Source organism: Passer domesticus, chromosome Z (assembly GCF_036417665.1).
Source record: "Passer domesticus isolate bPasDom1 chromosome Z, bPasDom1.hap1, whole genome shotgun sequence".
NCBI classification, from domain to species: Eukaryota; Metazoa; Chordata; class Aves; order Passeriformes; family Passeridae; genus Passer; species Passer domesticus.
In genome coordinates, this window is record NC_087512.1 from 17,572,692 (window position 1) to 17,589,705 (window position 17,014).

Consider the following 17,014-nt stretch of genomic DNA (forward strand, 5'->3'; position numbering starts at 1 on the left):
AAACTTGCAGCGACATGAGGGATATGCCTTTTGGGATACAGGTTTACCACATGAGTGCCCTGGATTCTCAAGGTCTCTCTATGGGACCCAGGCAGATGGAAGGAGAAAACAGGTCTACCTGAATTTGGGGTGTCTGTGTAGAATAGAGAGTTTCCAGTGATGGAAATTCCGGTAAGTAATAGGTTGTAAGGCCCTATAGAGGAATAGGAGACCCAACCTACAGACTCTTTTTTTTCAGTATGCTTTTGTTTAAACAGGGATGGAAACTGTGATAATGGCATTTAACATGCAAAACGTGGAAAGCGCCCAGAATAAGTTAGCCACCTGGATTTGTCTCTTTTGCACGTCAGTGCATCATACTGTCACTGCCTATGAACAGAGAAAGATGGTGTGGTCATATAATGAACTGGAACTCCTGCCTTACTTAGTTTTGAAATTAGAAAGTGGTCTAATGAATGAGAATGAAATGTAGGATTAAGATAAATAAATTTCTCTTTTTTCCTTACAAAAGTGGATTCTCACTCTCTCCCTCTTTTTTTTTTCCCCACAAAAGCTGAGTACAATTTCAGACAAGTCATTTAAATCAAATCTTTGACATGTGGTTGGAGCTTTTGTGTTCTTCTCTTTCTCTTTGCTCAGCCAGGGCTTCTCAAAACTGAAGCTGCGTTTTCACGATCTGGTTAAGCTGACCTGAATGTGGAGCTGACGCTGCAAGGACATTTCATCCACTCCTGTTTGCATGTTTCCACCAGTTCCTCTGTGCTATCTCTATGGCTTAGTCTCGGGAACAGGTCAGGGACCCATTTGCTTGAATAATTTTTTCCCCCTTTTGAGCCAGGTTAGTTTTGGAGATGAGCTAAACTGATCCTGCCCACTTGAGCAAATTATTTGTTAGTGCTGGCACGGGGTACAGTCAGAACTCGTGGCCAGAGGAGGGAGGAAAGCTGGAAAAGTCTCTGTCAAGATAGCTGTTACTTCCACTGGCTTGGCTGGTTGTGCAAGTGCATCTTGATGTGCAAAACTGCTGTGTACTCACAGCTGTGACTGAAGTAAATGGAAATTGTATTTCAAATGTGAGCAAAAAAGGGTTTAGCTGTATCTCTAGATATCCAAAAGTGGTAAGTACTTTTTTTTTTAATGGAGGTAAGGATGGTCTCTCATTTCTCTTGAGTGTTGAAAAATAAATCCTCTGTCACGTGCAAATATTTAAATGTATAAGACATGTAGACAATAATCAACAAGGAAGCTGCTAAGATTAAAATCATATACATAAAAGGACATGGCAATGTACAAAGGAGAATAGACTAAACTGATAACTGAATAGCAAATGGAAATGGAATATTTTGTGCAATAAATGAAGGTAAAAGTTGGGGTGAAAATGTTTTTAATGTGCAATCATGCACACCAAGTTAAATCTGTACAGCCTATTTTGATTTCTGCCTTTCTCCCTCTTTGAGATCATCTTTTGATGCCTTGATGTTTTATTATCATATTCATGAGTAATGTTAATGTTAAAAATTATTGTATAATCTGGAGATGGCTTGAAAGGAGGACCTAAACATGAACTCTTCTTAAAGTAAACCTGTCTCTAGTTTTTCCCTCTTTCTGAGGTAGCAAGAAGTAGCAGCACCACTATGTATTATTTTTGGAGTTTTGCCTCTCACAGCATTGCAGATTGAAGTAAGGCTTCATTCATACTGCATTACAGGACTTGTATTTTGTATTATGTTTATTTTAGAAAGCATACTGGCTATTACCATCAGACACCTAAACACATTAACAGTTAATATTTATTTGTGCATAATTTGGTCAAAGTCTACATGAGATCCTACCCACAAGTTTTAACTGTGTGCTGCCTCTATCTGGAACAACATGTGAATTGTTCTTTGCTTTTTTGATTCAGTATCGCAGAACTTTAATTTAAGAAATTAAAGAAGTAAAAGTACAGCTACTCCTTTTTTTCATTGTGCTTCCCAGCCACTATATAAATATTATTCATTGTGGTCTTTCTTCACTATTGTGATTTTGAATGAATGAAAGTGGGGTTTGTATGTACTTCATGTGATGTATTTTCATGAGGGCTAATAACTGCAACTAGCAGTGTAATGGCTTGATGTCAAAACAGCTAAGTGTGAATAAAGTACTTTCCTTTAAGATTAATGCAGGTAAAAGGGGGTTTCTGCATCTCCAGATGAGTAAAACAAGTCATTTTCCCCAGCAGAAATCTTGTGCAGCGTCTATCCAGTGTTGTTATTTTCATTTAAAGGTTTCCTTTGTTAGGCTCTGTGCAGGCTGGTTCCCATTTCCATGGTGACCGTGCTGAAATGCAGACAGGACACAGACTGGATTCTCATCGGCATAGCCATGCACTTGCATACCAACACATGTTATCTGCTTGGCTTAGGACATTTTCATTAGCAGTTTTAATGTTTAGAGCTTCTTTTCTCTGGACCTTTTAGATCACATAGTGATCTCTGGCCCTGTGATAGTGCACAGTATTGGGATTTCACACCCTGTGCAGCAAGACAGAACAAGTTGATAAGCTTATTTTTTTGTGTAAATAATTTGGCTCTACTGTTCCAATTTATATTACTCAAGGACATCAGAGAACTGTCTGAGCCTTAGTTTTCTTTTCTCTTAAAAGTGATAACACAGAAGGATTTTTATTTATAAACCCTTAGGTGGAAGACTGAAATATACCTGTGCTAAATAGTTATGGGAGTATACCACTTCTTAAGGCACTTATAAAAGGATAATAAAAATTAGTTTGAATTACACAGGATAAATTATGTCTTCTGTCTGTATCAGTTGAGTGTGACTATGTGTCTTTGTGAAGCAATATGCAGTAATCTTCTTCCTGCTCATACTGCAATCGTTTTCTGGAGGTGGTGAATACTAAAGGCATTTAGTGCTGTCAACATAAGCATTTCCATCACTTCCAAATAAGGCTGTGATTTCTGAACTGCCAAATAAACTCAATATTCTGAGTGTTGGTAATTGTTAATTTGAATTATTCCCTCAGTAACATTTCAGGATCCTCAGAGGAGAAAATTTTATTTTCTCCTGGAGATGCACATGCTGTAAAAATATAGTAAGACTTGCATATTATTCAGGTCTTAAAAGAGCAGGCAGAGAAGAAGGATCAACACAGACTCTTTGAATGGAGGATGAGCAAAGACATTTTTTGTGCAACTGAATGGCATCTGCATGGTTGAATGTCACACATGATGAATGTCATGGATTCTTTTGTCCCTTTCAAATTGCTGTTAGACAGGGTGAAGGGCTTGGAAATTATGCACAGCCCTGATGGAAACCTTGGTGTATTCCTGATTTATTTTGCCCTTTGCAACCTGCTTCCAAGTTTATAATTCTTCCCTTATATCATACACCTGCACACCTTTTTTTTTTTTTTTTTTCCTTAATCACACGAATCTCCTTGCATAACATGGTTGGTTATTTCTAAAGGACAGACAATGAAGAAATCTTGGAGAAAATTACTGTCAACAGCAGGCTTCAGGGAGGAAGCTTATTGCACAGTAGAAGTACCTAAGGAAATAGTGGAGTTTGAGGATGGAGAGGTGAGGTGGGCGTGGATGGGTGCAAAGGACTGAAATATATTTTTACCTTTTATCTATATGACAGCTAATCTATCTGTCTAGCTATCTGTCTCAAACATAAGAGACCTTAAGCAAGAAAAGCTGGCAGCAGTTGATGCTGTGTTAGGACTGCAGTACCAAGCTGCGTGTGATGATAAGACTGCAGATGACCAGGCTGCTTCACCCACTGGTTTACCTGGTAAACAACTACCTCAGCCAGCTGCAAGATCAGTGTTCTTACCTGCCTGAGGAGTAGCTGCCTTTTGCTAGGTCTGTGTGCTTAGTGCAGCTAAGGATGCTGCTACTACAAGTTGTCAACCCAGCACTTTCTGGGGGATGTGCCTGTGCCATGCTCTGTGCTGCCTGCAGCAAGGCAACTGCACACAGGTAAACCAGAGGAATCATATATAATTTCCACATGCACAGCAGTCACTTCTCATAATTCCTCAGTTTCTGTGACTGTTGTGTTCAAGTTTCCCTTTAGCTATGAAAGCACACTGGCTGAGAAATTCTACTTCATTATATATTCAGCTAAAAGAACAAAACAGTAAATTACTGCAATTCAGGCCTAAATTTATTATTGGCTGGTTCCATTCTCTTAGTTGAGTAGATGTCTGAATAGGTGTCAAATCAGGGCAACTCATGTCAAGAATTGTGTCCTGGTTCCTTATAGCAACATTCTACAATAAGGAAAGAAAAACATAAAAGAATCTCCTTGAGGGACCTGTCCAAAGCAGCATCAAGTGGAGTATTATGTCCTAAGGCAACCAGTGCATCCTAGATTGTTACCAAATATCACTGCAGAGGGGAGTGTGTGACTCAAATGTCTTTGTGCCTGTATTCTTATTTGAATTTTCTTTAAGAAAATATTAATTGAGAGAGAATATTAATTTTTGAGAGAATATTAATTGCTACCTAAATAATAGAAAAACATTTTATTAAATAATTTTTCAGTGATTCAATTTTCTTAACAGTAAGTTCTAACAAGACAATGACAACAGTCTCTTATAATGAATTTTAAAACTATTTTATCCAGTACTCCTACTGTGTTGTATAAAATTCAGTTGTTTTTGTATGCAGTACTTTAGATGCACATAGAACAGATTGAATTTAAAGTGTTAAACTCAGCTTTAGCTGAAAATCCTCAAATTATAATTTAGCTAACTTTTTCTGCATAGAAAAAATCTTAATGACATAACACTTTTTTAATTGTGCTCACCAAATAAAGTTCCCTTTTAAACATGCCTGAAATTTATATAGGTCAAATATAAAATAGCAGAAATTACAAAGAAGGAACTCTCAGTAAGGTGGGCAAAACAATAAACCAAGAGAAAATCCAGCAGGGCTACTCACATAGTCCTTCTAATAATAATTATCCATTTAACTCTAGCCAAAAATTCTTTCGTTTCACTGTCTCTACTCTCTTTTTTTTTTTCTCCCCCCCTCTTTTTTTTTGGGTGGGGGAGTGGGGGTTGGTATGCATTTTTTAAAAAATTTTTTATTTTCCCTTGCCAAAAGCCAGTTCATCATATTGAACAGTAAAAAAGTACTTGAGTCTCTGGAGTTGTCCTTCTGAGAAGCTGAGAGCTACAATAGACTTTGGTTCTGTGAAGACAAAAAAGCAACTGTTCTGCTTTTGTGGAAGCAAGTATTATCTCCAGAAAACTCTTCTTAAATGTACATGGGCCCTTCTCTCTGACCCCAAAATGTACAATGGCTTTATTTTACCAAAAAAAAAAAAAAAAGATAACTTCCTTCTGAACTCTTAACTACACTATCCTGTCACCAACCTGAGCACTGGTATCTGGTCTGGGTAGACCCCATGTGGGCTGAGGGCTGGGAGAGTGGGAGAGTGCCTGCTGCAGCCCCACTTCACCTAAAACATGGTGCCCCTGCCCCAGAGTTAGGTGGTTAGCAGGGTTAGGTGCCTGGGACTCAGCACTTTAAAATGCACAAAAAGCCAGCTTCTTGCAAAGCAGGAAGACTCCTGCAGCTAAAAGGTGGATCAAGGGTCTTTGAATTCCGTCCTTCTCAGGCATCAGCATGAGGTGCCTTCTGCTACTGAGGCTAAGGATGGGGAAGAATTTTGGGAGACAGGTGTCCAATTCAGCTTTTTTTCTGAGAGGTAGCTGCTTCAGAAGTAATGGTAATAGTCACCTGGGAAATATGGGTCTAGTTGTCCCTTGAGATGCATGGTGATGTAGATTCACCTCTCCGTGTTTTCCAGAAGTATCTTTGCTGCCTGGCAACAAAGCAGTCAGACAAGCAGTCTCTACCCCATATATTGAAACAAGGTCTCAGCTCATCCCAGGATGTATATTCATGTTTCCAGACATGCAGAGATACATCTTGCCTGGGGCCTAATGTCTCAGCACTTATGGAAGGTGTTCTGAGTTGGCTTTTTGGGACTGACTACCCATAGAATTCACATTTTGTAATTTGGTTGTGCATATAATGTTGCATAGCTATTTAGTTAAATAATCTAATTATTACAAGTCACAATAATTAAGTTGAATATCCTTCATTGCCTCTTACTGTTGCATTGGAGAGGGTTAACAATAGGGGAGAATACTTTGCTCTTAGACAGGGCTGCTTCTACACCTGATTCATATTCTAAACTTTTGTGCAACTTTGTGTAATGACACCTAAGTGACAGGTAATTTTAGGTTCATTGTGGGTTAGCCAGCTGCTGAAGTCTGGACTTCCTGGATTGTTTTCCTGATTTTAATGTGCCTAAATTCTGCCTAGACACTATCTGGTGCCAGAATTGATCATTTCAAGGTGCATTAAGGTGCAATTTCAGGTGAGTGATTGGGACCACCTGCCTACCATTCAGGATGCCCAGCTATGAGCTCCCATTAAAATCAAAGGAGAGAAGTAGTCATTACTTCTGGCATAGGAGAACAAATGTTCTGATAATTATAGCTCTTCCAAGTATTGTATTATATATCCTGTGGTGCTTTGGAGTTTTCCTTCTTGCAGGAAGCTGATGTAGCAAACTTTCTACAGCTGAAGCTGCTTTTATTTCTGTGGCTGTCTGTGTACAGTGCACAGAGCTAAGCTTCCAGTTAGCTTCAGAAGCTGTGAGGGAGGAACAGGGTCTTAAACATGCTGTCCTAAAAATGATATGGTGGAATGGTCACTGGAGCCACTGCAGTCCTCATGCTTTAGGCTGTGACACTGGAGTGGCGGAGGGATGGATGGTGATGGCAAGTCCCTCAGTTTTTTTCTAGTCTAGCCTTTCAGGTCACATTTAACAGTGATATGATATAACACACAATATAATACACTGTAATTTTTATATAGGCTAGAGTATGATATGGGTAGGGAAGTACAGATACTTGTGGTTGCTTTCCCTTCTTCATATTTGTGTGAAAACCTGCATTTTTTGCTTTGTGCAATCATGTTTTCATAGCAGCTGAGATGAGCAAATGTGGCATATAGGGTATACAGATAGCAGTCACATTGCTTTCAGTGGCATGCATTTTTTCTCTTATAGTTGTAGTGTGGCTCATGCTTCTCTGACTATATTTGGAAATATTTCTGGTTTAAAAAAGAGAAAACACAACCACTGATAATGTGGACACAAGGGAAGAGAAACTGCTGGAGTGAAATGCCACTTGGAAAGTCAGCTTTTATCATAGGGAAGCATGCAATGTTTGTTGTGTTTATCATCATTACTTGTGAAGGCCAGTGACAACTGCATAAAGAACATATGTATGTGTACAGCTTGTTACCCTCACATACTTTTAATCTCTTTGTGGTGTTTAAAAAAAATTTTGGTATTCTAAGGACAAAGTTGAAAAATCCTGTTAGTACCAAGATAAAAGAAAAACTGCATGTCGTAACAGATAGAATTTAAGTGAACTTTCTGTAAAATAAAGCTTTTCCCCACTGAAAACATGGATGGAAACATGCCAAGATAATAAATTTGAGTAGGCTTGTATACTTGCTGTCTTTATTAAAAACTCACAGGAAGTTGTCAGTCCTGCAGGAGCTGCTCCTAAGCATTTATTTGGAACCAGTCCTTGTGTGGAAGGACTGGTGTGTATATAGTGTAGTATAGTAGGTTGTGTGTATAGTAGGTTGTCTGGATTTCTTAACTACAGATGAAGAGTGGTTTATTTGTCTGCTCTGGAAGCCAAGGAGGGCAGTATCTGGGCCACAAGTAGGGAGTTACCAGGAGAAAGACAAGTCTTGTAGACTAACTACTGAAGTTGTGGGTAAATTTAATTAGATCTCTTGTTCTGCAGCAGTGTCAGAACAGCAAAATAGACAGCTCCTATTTGTGTTATCACAGTCTCTCCAACTTTTCAGTCACAATTTGTGTCCTGTCAGGTTTGGACTGCTTTTATAGGAGGTTATTGATAAGTTCTCAGTGCAGCTTTTGCATTCTGAACCATTGCGAGGGAAAGGCAGTGTCTCAGGATTTCACACACACAGAGGCTCTCAGGCTGGAAGCTGACCTATTTCCAGGAAGAAGCAGTCAGCCAACTAAGCCAAGAAAACTTGCTGGGAAGAAGGGGAGGAAGAAGGGTGGGAGGATTGTTACTAAATGAGGCATTGTTTCTCTTTTGTTCCGAGTGGCGGATTTGGGGGAGGCTTTTTTGCCTATAATTTATTTTTACTCTAAATGTTATGATTTCTGTTAATTATTAGGAAGCCTGAGATATTGTGGCTGTTGTGAAGAAAAAGTTGGTCTGAAGAAAAAGTTAGATGAAGTAGGAAAATAAAGACTTGCCTTTTTCAAGCTAATACATTACAAAAGGAAGTGTGCAAAAGGAATTTTTGTCAAGATTTTGCTCATTGCAGTGAGAATTGCTCAGTAGCTTCTGAAAGCCACAATGAAGAACATCCATATTGAAATTCAGTAGACCAAAGTAACTGCATGCTGGTTTTTTTTCCTTTATGTTTCCACAGTCTTATCAATAAAGCATTCAAAGCTGGGTAGTTCTTTCTGTAAGAATACTTGTCTAATTCCAGTTGGATTATTGCTGTGATAATATATGTTCTGAATAATAAGGGAGTAACATTACTCTTAAACCAAAATGTTGTTCAAACAGTAAAGTAAGACTACATATATTTAATATAAAGCAAATACTACTTGACTACCCTCTTTCATAACTTTATTGCTTCCCCTTCCTGCCTTCATTCCACCTTCTGGCTAATATTGCAAGGACAGTAGGTGATTATAATGTGAAGGGGGTCTGTAGGTGCCTGTACTCCCTCTCTAACTCTGGAATCTGTGAGCCAACTTCAGCAAACTTTTGCTGAGGGATGAAAAAAAATAACCAGCTGGGTATCAGACAGAGACAAAAGTGCTTTTTCAAGTTCCCTGACAACTAAGGAGATCCAGTGTGACTTTGCACAATAGAAAATAGCTGAAAATCTACCCCAAAGAGAGCCCTTAGAAATATTTCAGTCATGGAGAAAGCTTGAACCAGAGTGTGCATCCACTGTGAGATGAAGTCAGTGGAAAACAACGGCTACAAGTTCTCTCATCCCTCCCACCCCTTTCTTTTCTCTTGCCTCAGCAGGGTCTGACAGGCTTCAGGGCCCGCTGATGTGTGTTCTTTGGAGGTAGAAATCTTTGAGACCAACAGAAAAATTTTCTTTATGGAATTTGTAGTGGCTCTCTTGGAGCAGTTTAACATAAAAGGGCAAAGCCCTCTTCTGTAATGAATAGATGTTTTTAAAAAGGCCAGACTGAGCAATTAAGGCAATGTCAGCAGCGCACATCTTAGTGGCTGCCAATCTAAGAAACTAATTCAGGAAGCAACCAATAATCCAGTGGGGTATTCTTGATTCATTTTTCCACCCAAAATAACTTACAGATGGAAAAACTGTAGTGCATGGTTTTAGCATAATGCCAGGTCATGGCCTTGCTTTTCCTTGGTGACTACATGCTTATCCCTTCCACCCCCAAATCCCTCAGCATGCTGCTGACCTTGAGTTTGGGTTTCTTGGGGTCAGCTGCCCTGCTGGAGGGGGCAGTGGTTATAGCTGTGGCTGTGCTACCCAGCGGAGGGGAGCTGCCAAGGATGCTTTCCTGGCATCGTGACTGACACAAATGCTCACTCACAATGACAAAGGGTTGCTTAGCTGGGTTACATAACAAACTTCTTCTTGTTTATAGCTAGTAGTTGTTCAAAGAAGTGAACATAAAGGAAAAAGGCAAATTTTCCTACTGGCAAGGTTAACATTAGATAAATTTAAAACTTAGTGTGTGGTGGATCCTTACTCACTGGTCAAAGTCCATTGTCTCTTTTTTTTCTTGATACTGTCTTTGCTAGAGCTGTTTGATGGAGAGCTATAAATAACAACAGCACAGAATGCCTCTGTTTGACTGGGTATTTTAATAAAAGGTGAGACTTGGCATAACTGAGCCTAATTATGGTATTTTGTAATTTATTGCCATCTGAAATTGGCACATCACCTTTGCAACGTAGTAAAATGTGATTGAAAATTCAATCTTTACTACTTAGAGTGAAAACAAAATGACACATTTATTATGATACCTATGATACAAAATACAGGCTAATGATATGTTCAGTACATTCTATTAGAGCTTTATAAAGTTGTTCCACCAAATGAAATAATCAAATATAAAAATCAGATTTCATTTTTTTATCCTGTTGATGTTTTTATGCTCGATGTTAATCTGAATAAGAGGTTTCAATAAAACAGCTGTTATAATCTTAACATCAAACGATTGATTATCAAACAGACTTTTTTGCTTGATCACTTTAAGCTGTTAACTTTGCTTACAAAATCAAAACAATTATGAATTGGGTGTACCTAATATGAGCTTTTACTTCATTACAACTTGCTTCAGCTTGTAGTGCAAACAGAACAAAGCAGAAGGCATTAGAGCTATCATTAGATATGTCATTTATAGTTACAAAGGTATTCCCACACGTTGAGGCTTAAAGGTGCCCAGTCATAACATGCATTATTTTTCATCCTGCTAGAGAAAAAAAAAAATCCTGGTATTAAATTATAAAACCAGATGTATAACTACACAGCAGCTCCCATGGCTCACACTGCAATAATGCAGTTTCTTAAATATGGGAATTCCCAGGGAAAAAAAATACCATGCGGAGAGATACTGGAGTTTGTTACAAAGCTTATCGTTTCTTTTATCTCGTTAGGATTTATTTTCTTGTGCTTCCTTTCTGAAGCTAGGTTTGGGGACTACTCTGCTTAGTGAAGGTGTTCCCTTTAAAATGAACTGCCCAAGCACCTTTCCCAGTGGAAAGGAACTGCTGCTTTTGAAGTCTGCAGAGGGGCTTTCAGAAGCTTTAGGCTTGTATCTAGCTTCCTTTGTTCCATGGAGTCTGTTTACTTGACTGTAAATAAAGTGCCATTTACAGACAGAAGTTAGGAAATGGATTTTTACTTGCCCGACCAATCTCTCATCATGATCATTAGGTCACAAAATAGAAGTCTGTCACCAAAAGCTATTAAAATCCAGATAGTGAATTAGTTTTCTTTATTTCAAGATTCTTAAATTATCAAAGTTCATTGCCTGAAGGCAGCCACAGATGCTGAATCGTTCCAGCCTGGAATATACAGTACTTTGAACCTAGATATTTCAATGATTGGCACCCTTTTAATGCATAAGAGACCCTCTTATTTTGCACAGGCTTAAAATAGGTTTAAAGGAAACTTATAATTTTCTCTTTTTTTGGCTGCAAATACTTGAGTTTCTTTTTATGGATACTATATTAAGATATATGTACAAAATGTATAAAAGATGTCCTTATAGTGTAAGTACTATATGAGATGGAGGAAAATGGCAGGAAAAATGCTAGGCCCAAGCCGACTAAGATTTATGTGGAGTAGATCTAAAAAAGCTGCTGACGATTGTAAAAATGTGGAATTTAAAATGTGACTGAAATATGCTGAAACTAGGTTCTTTTGATAATGGTTGCGCTGAGTCAGATTGTGTTTTCCAGCACTTCTACTTTGATTTTTGCAAAGCAGTTGTGGATGAGAGGCAAAGCTGACCTGTAAGAACACTGTAGAAAACAGTGTGTCTTCAGAGCCTGGATTTTATGATTGCTTTTTTTGTTCTTCTCTTTTCACTGTCGTTGACTGGCTGCCTGTCCAGAAAATGAACATGATAGAGGCAGATTTGAAGAGACCTGAAGAGAGGCAGACACCTTTCCATTATTCCAGCTGTACATTTTTGCCCTCAAAGAGCAGAGCTCCGATGCTGCACTTGTGCAAATGATTAAAAAGAATAAAATAAAATAAAAAGCCCCAGTGGTAAATGGGAAGGATGGGCGAAATGGTTCATGTGTCATGCCATGGGAAGAGAACAAGGACATTGCTTCTGTAAGCTGTGGTGAAGTCCAGGGGAGCTACAAGGAGTTGAAGCTTCCCAGTGCAGGGGCAGGTGTCCTTGCTCCTTGGAATAATGCCCCATCTTGGAGAAAATGGTACCACAGAGAGTGGCCCTGGGAGATTCAGGGAGAGATGTTACACACTACTGGGAGGTCAAGGGAGGAGATGAGCAGGCAGCAGATAACCTCAACGCATTTTGCTGACCCCATCTGATTTGTTACAGCACCCTAGGGGAATTTGAACCGTGGAGAACTTTCCTTCAGGCTGTTGGCTGTCATACCTGCTCCCTGTACTTTCACCCGGTTCTGGAAGAAATTTTTGCTCTGTCTGTAGCATTTAAAAAAACTCTCACCTTGAACACAAATTATTAACATCTTCCATGTTTTTGCACAAAAGTTGTCCAGTGCACTCAGCAATGTTACCATTTGGCTTATAGTGTGATTTGCTATTAAGTGTGTAACAGTCCAGAGAATAGAGAGTTTTTCTCTAAATGTCACTGGATTTTGGGTCAGACTGGAACTGTTTTTTATTTTAGATAGCTTCCATCTCTTAAGTTCGAAAGCCGGGGTTTATTTTCATGTGCAGCATATAATGTGGAGGGTTTTTCTTCAGCAGGTACATGCAGGATGGTGCTGTGGTATAGTGTCCTTTGGCCTCTTGAGAATGAGAAACTGCTAAATTATGCTTGATTTCTGACTGAGGATAATACAATTTAACAACAGACACAAAAAACTCCCTCAGGATATGACATGAAAAAAATGTTTTTATAAAATACAAGTATATTAGATCACAAAGGAATTACTGGCAATTGTCGATTACTATCTCAATACACCATTTCCTTGTCCTCAAAACCCAAACATAAACTGTGATTATATGAGGTTGTGTTTAGTGTCGAAAGACTTGCAAAACACAGGGTAATGAGTCTGTACACATTCTCTTCTCCAGTCTTAAATAGCGTGACTCAAGAAATGTATTTATCTCTAGGATGTTTCTCTAGGAACTATACTGCTAGCAATGGGTGCCTTCTTGCTTTCCAGAGGCTGACTGTAGATGTGGTTGTTTGAGATAACCAATATATTATTTCCTGTTTGAATTTGTGGTAAAAAAATAGTAACTCTCTTAGAGTTGTATTTAGTCTTCTGCTAGTGATATTCCTGTTTTGAATTCCGTGGGCAAGGGTACAAAATACATTGACACTTTTTACAGGTCATGAACTTTGCCTGCAAACCTGTGGTTGTGATTTTAATATTTTTACTATGACTTTATTGTCATCATTACTGTTACAATTCAGCTACTGTGGTGGGCTTTTCATGCTGATATAAACCATGTTAACCTCTCTTCCAAAGCTGCTCCTGGGACCTTGGAGAAAGTGATATCAACAGTAAGCTCTCTGCCCATCAAAACTTGAGAAATGGTTACCATTTGAGATTATATTTTTAAGGTGCCATCTCTCCTTAAAATATTCTTGTTGTAAGGGATTCTTTAAAAGGCTGCTTCTTTACTACACAATGATTCACACTAAATAATTGTGGTGAGGCATATTTGTGTGTAAAGTAGATAAAGCTCATTCTGTCTGGGCACACAGGAAGGGAGGGGAAACATGAGGGATGTTGTTTAACCCATGAGCAGCTCTGTGAACCTGCCTCATCTGGAAACCTCAGGGAGTAGTGCAACCACAAGTCATGACTTCTTCCATCATTGCTATTTTTGGAGGCTTTTCAGGAGCTCTGAGGTGTTCCTCAGCTGGGCTGTAGCTTGTTCCTGGAATCCCACTGTTGTCTGAGTCCTTCTACCTCCACAATGGGGAAGGAGCTGCCTACTCACAGCAGAGCCCCTCAGGGGAGTCTGGCCTTTTTCCTGCAGCCTTCCCAGTAGATATTCTCCTAGGTATCAACCTCCAGTTCTTGATCAGAAAAAAATCAGGCCCTTCATGGATGAGGAGTGGACCCCCATGTCCTACAAAATCAATTCTGTGCCCAGTCCACGTAGCTGGTTCCTTCCAAAATGGCATGGAATGGCACACCATTATTCTCAGGCATATAAGTGCCCAAGGAAAAGCAATTAAAAACAAAACCACAGCTAAATAGAATTGCAGTGTTAAATGTCACGATTTATTAATGCTGTTCACCTTGCATGTTTGTAGTTTGAAGTTTTCCTGTTTGGACAACTGTTCAGACTGTTTGGACTGAAAACAAAGGCTTCTGGCATGATAATGAAATGACTCAAAAATTTAGGTTTTCTGATGCAGCAGATAATCTCATTTTTATTCCAGTGCCGCAAACTCAAATATAAACAGCCTTAGCAGGTACAATCAGGGCATTTTGTTTAAGCAGGAAAAGTTGAGGTGAATGGAGCTGCATCCAGCTGGTGGACAGTCACAATCAGTGTTCTAATGCCGAGTTTTTCTTTGATATCTCCGTTGCCTGGATGAGGGGATCGATCTAATGCAGATCCTCAGCAGAGGATCTGGACAGGCTGCATCGATGGGCTGAGGCCAGTGGGGTGAGGTTCAACAAGGCCCAGTGCTGGGTCCTGCCCTTGGGTCACAGCAACCCCAGGCAGTGCCACAGGCTGGGACAGAGAGGCTGGAAAGGACCTGGGGGTGCTGCTGACAGCAGCTGAACATGAGCCAGGCTGGGCCCAGGTGGCCAAGAAGGCCAATGGCACCCTGGCCTGGATCAGCCATGGTGTGGGCAGCAGGGCCAGGGCAGGGATTGTCCCCTGTACTGGGCACTGCTGAGGCCACAGCTCCAGTGCTGTGTCCAGTGCTGGGCCTTCAGTGCAAGAAAGACACTGAGGAGCTGGAGAGAGTGCAGAGAAGGGCAGTGGAGCTGGGGCAGGGTCTGGAGCACAAGTCCTGTGAGGAGCAGCTGAGGGAGCTGGGGGTGTTTATCCTGGAGAAAAGGAGGCTCGGGGGTGACCTTGTCACTCTCTACAGCTGCCTGAAAGGAGGCTGTGGCCAGGTGGGGGTCAGTGTCTTTTCCCAGGTAACAACCAATAGCACAAGCAGAAATGAGCTCAGGTTGCAACAGGGAAGGTTTAAACTGAACATTAGGAACAACTTCTTCCTGGAAAAGGTGGCCAAGTATTGAAGCACTCTTCCCAGGGAAGTGTGGAATCATCATCCCTGAAAGTTTTCAAAAGATGTGTAGCTGTAGCACTTGGGGACATGGTTTATTGGTGGATTTGGCAGTGGTTGAGCACAGTTCTTTCAACCTAAAAGATTCTGTGATTCTAGTGTACCTCAGCAGGCTCTTGATGTGTTTGCTGTACCATAAGCTTAACTTATGCCTGAAGGTAAAGAGGATAACAGACCTCTGAATCATACATTTTGCCTCTATTCAGCTAAAACATTCCCATTAGTAGTGCTGCAACTTTTGTTAAGGCAAACAGTGAATGAGTCACTGATCTGTGCCCACAGTACAACACACATAAAGAGTGCCAGAGAGGCATTTCGCATGGCCAGGGTACTGTGGCAAAATCACTGTTTTTTCAAGCATGTGTCAAAGGCTGTATTTATTTTCTTCTGTTGGGGGAGCTGTCGCAGATGAAGAGCCTTTTTCACTGGGATCAAAATTCTTCTTTAATTGCTTTAATTCTGCTTTAATTACAATTGCTGTTGTAATCATAATCTTTCTGTTAACAGGCATTCTTCATAACTGCTGTGAAGCCTACAATGTTGGGCTCCTGGAAGCAAAAATATTTTCTGGTCCACGAAGAGAGCAGTTTGGATATTCAGTTCAACAGTTTATAAATGAACAAGGCAAATGGTAAGTAGTTTGAATGGGTTGGTTTATTTCTAGCTAAAGGTTAAGTAAAAAATGTTGCAACCCTTATTATTTCTTTTATAATTCCACACCTCACTTAAAGGGATTCTGGTTAATTTTTTTTATATTAGAGCTATCTTTTTACAAATAAATGCTTAATGTCATTAAACCAAAAGTTGAGATATTCTAAAAGTATGTGCATGTGATGGTTCACACTTTTTCCTTAACATCATGTGACTCGAGGTCTTTCTTATGGTAATATTTTACTTCATCTCCAATACTCTAATTTCCTTAGGCTTACAGTGTCTAGAATTTTAACTTGCAGTTCATTCCTTTGTGTACCCAGAGCATCTTTGTTACTCTTTACATATATGTGAGATATTTTTCCATGTTAACATGGTTAAGGTCAAAACAAATTATGAGGTCTAGTGAATTCTACTTATTAATATTAAAATTAAACTAAAGGGATATAATTTTGTGTCCAATACAGTACTAACTGTTTGCTTTGCAAGGGATGGTGTATTTGGATGTTTATGATAACACACTCATAGCAAAGTATTGTTTGCTACATTTCTTCAGCCACAAAATTTGACCTGAAATCCACTGTTGCCACAACATTGGGTTTGATGAGCAATTAGTAAAATATTTTTCCTAGTAATGTTGGTTTCAAGAACCATATTATCAGAAGTGAGCGCATTTAGTGGAAGACACATTGTTTCCTCTTCTACAGCCTCAGCAGGCACAAATCTTAAGGTGTCTTTATGTGTAAGGACTGTAAGTCTTTGAAAGCAGTTGAGAGCTACTGAACTCTTCAGTGGCTGTTTGTGTGTACACGGGTTTAAGTCTAGAGCAGAAAGCCACACCAGACTGTACATATCATGGTGTGCTGAGACACTTCAGACCGGTCATCCTCCATGGACAGGAACTGTGTCAGAACCCAAATAGCCACAAACTGGCAGTTCTGCTTTCCTGACAACGCCCTCAGCAACTGCACTTTTTTCAGTAATGAGAAAGTAAGACGTCGCACGTGAAAACGTGTTTTGCAGTTAAAGTTTGGAAGAGCCGGCATGGAGTCGCTGAGGCAGCTGAGAGGTTTGTGACGGAGCTGCTGCTTCCAGAGACCAGGAGACACAGTGACACAAGAGCAGAGCTGTAGCCTCAGAACTAAAACCTTGCCATTTCCTCTCCCTCAGCTCAGTAGGCTTCCAGCCTACCCCCACTCTTCATCTGATGCTGTGGTGGCTTCTTACTGCATTTCTGCCTGATTTAATTATGTGTTTAGTCACTCATAGATCAGAGATC

At 39.8% G+C, this 17,014-nt stretch overlaps 1 protein-coding gene across 4 annotated transcripts in view; it reads left to right on the forward strand.

The window, feature by feature from the left end:
- ITGA2 (integrin subunit alpha 2) overlaps positions 1 to 17,014 on the forward strand; it is a 66,508-nt gene that overhangs the window by 2,625 nt on the left and 46,869 nt on the right. For all 4 annotated transcript variants that reach the window (XR_010353750.1, XM_064404935.1, XM_064404937.1 and 1 more), the window contains exon 2: positions 15,592 to 15,715. Coding sequence is in view for 3 of the 4 variants with exons in the window: in XM_064404935.1 (XP_064261005.1) it covers positions 15,592 to 15,715 (124 nt within the window). In the remaining variant the exon portion in view is untranslated. The remainder of the gene's footprint in view (positions 1 to 15,591; positions 15,716 to 17,014) is intronic.